Raw genomic sequence first — 3,272 nt, 5'->3', positions numbered from 1 at the left:
CTAAAAGCTCCACGAGGCTCCCGCAGGGGATGGTGGCGAACCCTGCTGTACTCTTTCACCACAACTTTCTCTCAGTCTTACTTCCTGTTTCGGTTGTGCCGTAATTCAAAGAGTCAGCCTTGTCACACTGTGTCACGCTGAATCTCCTGGAGAACTACGTTAAGTGTACACGTGTCTATGGAGTGCTCAGCCACTTGCACGTTAATTTCACGAGCAGGCTGTTCCGTTGATCGGATCAACTGGAACCATCGACGTCGTAAGCGACGGAGTGCCAGCAACAGCAAATGGTTATTTATGATTTCCTTCAATTGTAATTTTATTTCTGCTGCCGGAGGCCAAGAGTAGCAAGGTCACTTTTGTTTTGGTACGCATTCTAACATTATCACCACATTTATTGCAATTTAGGTGGGGAGTGTTTTCCTTAGTATATGACCTGTACCTATCAAGGTTATCTTTTGTAGTTCACGGAGATTGGAGTTACCAGGGAGTTGCTTAATATACTTCTAAGCTCCCTTCTTTATCATTCCCAACTCAAAAATTACCACTGGTATTATAGTAGTATTAAGTTTCCACATTTTTGTGATTTCAATTTGCAGATCTTTATAGTGGGAAAGCTTTTCGTATTCCTTTCATGTGAAAATTTGATCTTGTAGGACAGACATATTAACAGACAAGTTCCTCTGCTATAGTTATTATCATTATTATTATTATTATTATTATTATTATTATTATCATTATTATTATTATTATTATTATTATTATTATTATTATTATTATTGTAGTTGTTATTAAAGCTGCAAAAACATCAAAAGATGCTGCTCGGTGTTTCATGTTCCCGTTCGTCTCACAGATATGATATGGAACAAAATTATGATGGTACATGGAATATATGATTTGATATATTCCAATTTGACGAATACGTATTTGAATTTGATTGGGTAATTTAGTTTGAATAAAAGAAGTGTCTTGTATTTATTAAGGGTTTGCCTGATCGGGAGAGTATAAATTGAACACTAAAATATATCGTATTGAAAATATCGAAAATACTCAAACAAATTCAAATACCTATTCGTGAAATTGAACTATATCAGACAATATATTACATGTACCATCACAATTTTATTCCATTCTGTGTCACAACTGCTCAGGGAACACGAACATGAAACTCTAAGTAGCAGTTTTTGGAGCTTTAATAAAAAGAAACTTAATTTTTTTCACCTTGTTTTGCATTTTGTACTTACTCGTGTGTAAGACATACTCATACATACACCTGTATGTGCATATGTATGTATGTATGTATGTATGTATGTATGTATGTATGTATGTATGTATGTATGTATGACGCTCCAATATACCTGAAACTGCGACGTCCAATCAAGTAGGAGGGCCCATCGGTGAGGGTGGAAGTCACGGACACGAAGCCGGGTGAAGCCTACAGCTGATGCAATGCTTTCATCCATGGGCATTGCTGACATTTTGCATGGACAATGGTTAGTGATGGTCTTCTTCGGTATATATATGAAGGTGTGTCCGAAGGTTGTTGAATTTTCCTCTGCATTTTCCGAGGATTGTTAAATTTTCCTCTGCTTCTACGGCATGAAATCAGTTGGTAGCAGCATTAATTCGAACCCATGAGACTTTAGTAATATAAATATTATATACAGATATACTTTTGTTCATATACACTCATCATAAAAATATATATACACGTATATATATGTATATGTATGCGTATATGCATGCGTGTGTCTGTGTGTACACGCATATGCACATGCACACACCTATATTAGTGACATTTTTGATATCCCTTCTTTTATAACCAAAATGTCATTGAGACATTTACTTAGTTTAGAATTCATCTTAATTTTATTGAACGGAACACTATGCTTGTCTTTCTTTCAATACACACAATCAATCGACTTGTGACATACACTGCTTTAAAACATTATCTTCATTTTATTCATATTAAAAATTGTCACCTTGATACGTGTAACTTACTAATATTGTTTCCAATAAATAACAAGCATGAACTATTTACTAATAACTAATTCACATTACTACAAAACACACACACACACACAAGCACACACACACACACACACACACACACACACACACACACACATATATATATATATATATATATATATATATATAATGCTAACATTAATATTCCAATGTTCTATTTCTCTGTTAACAGTAACCCCGCACGTACCAAGTGGAGGTATGTACGACAATATATTTATTCTAAATACTTTTTAAATATTGTTCCTTAATAACTTTATGTTTCCATCCAGTTTAGTCATTGGCAGTAAATAGATTTTGAGAACTTTACAGATGCCCGAAATTCTCATTGCAATGTTAAACAAAGCATAATAAATGGTATTTCAATACGTCTAACAAAAGTAATGAATCTGCTAGTTAAAGCGAAATTATTTCTATACTGCAATGTAAAGTAAAAGAAAAAAAAAAAAAAAATTGGTCTTTCCGTAGGAAATTTCATATTCTACATCTCACTGTAATAATCAAGACTGGAATTCACAGAAAGGGGAATATTTGATCACATTGACATTAGTCGTTGACTGGTACTTAATTTGTCGACCGCGGAAGAACGAAAGCTTAAGTCGATGGCGGCAGAATTCGAACTCAGAACGTATCGACAAGTGAATTAGCAGTAAGAGTTTTACCCAGCGTGCTAACGATTCTGCCATTTCAACACCTTACAACTCACTCTATTAATAAAAAGTGTACAACTTACAATTTGTATTAGCATTTGTTTATTTTATATGCATACATTTAAGAAACAATTTAAACAGCGTATCTTTATAAAACATCATGGTCGTGACGGACTCACTAACTTATAGCTTCACATCTCTCCATATATTCACAAATCCATGTTTCTATGTTAATGCAAGTTAATTTCACATTGTTCGCTTTTTGTGTTTTTCATGTTTCCAGGTTCTTATGGTGATCCCCATTTCTTTGTGAAACTGAAAAACGTGACTTTCCCTGTATGTTACAAAATGCCCGCAAAAGCAGGAAGACTAATGACGTTAATATATGATCCAGTATTAAGTAAGTTAAATTCTCAGCTTTGTTCATATATAATATCTGTGTTTCTGATATTCGAGAGGAGAAATCAGAGAAGTCTTATTGCAAAATCATAAATATTCTATTTATATCTGGGAAATTAAATCAATATCGTTGAACACAAAAGAGGAAGCAGGGTTAGTGATATCAGCAGAGGAGGTATTTTTCTTTTATCTTTTTTA

General features: G+C 33.9%; 1 protein-coding gene across 1 annotated transcript in view; it reads left to right on the top strand.

The window, feature by feature from the left end:
* The window catches only part of LOC106882530 (inter-alpha-trypsin inhibitor heavy chain H3), a 53,193-nt gene that overhangs the window by 28,871 nt on the left and 21,050 nt on the right, over window positions 1-3,272 (top strand). The window contains exon 10 of the mRNA XM_052973456.1: window positions 2,959-3,075. Coding sequence (XP_052829416.1) covers window positions 2,959-3,075 — 117 coding nt within the window. The remainder of the gene's footprint in view (window positions 1-2,958; window positions 3,076-3,272) is intronic.

This window comes from Octopus bimaculoides, chromosome 15 (genome assembly GCF_001194135.2).
Source record: "Octopus bimaculoides isolate UCB-OBI-ISO-001 chromosome 15, ASM119413v2, whole genome shotgun sequence".
In the NCBI taxonomy this organism is placed as follows: domain Eukaryota; kingdom Metazoa; phylum Mollusca; class Cephalopoda; order Octopoda; family Octopodidae; genus Octopus; species Octopus bimaculoides.
This window is presented reverse-complemented; position numbering and strand designations above follow the sequence as displayed.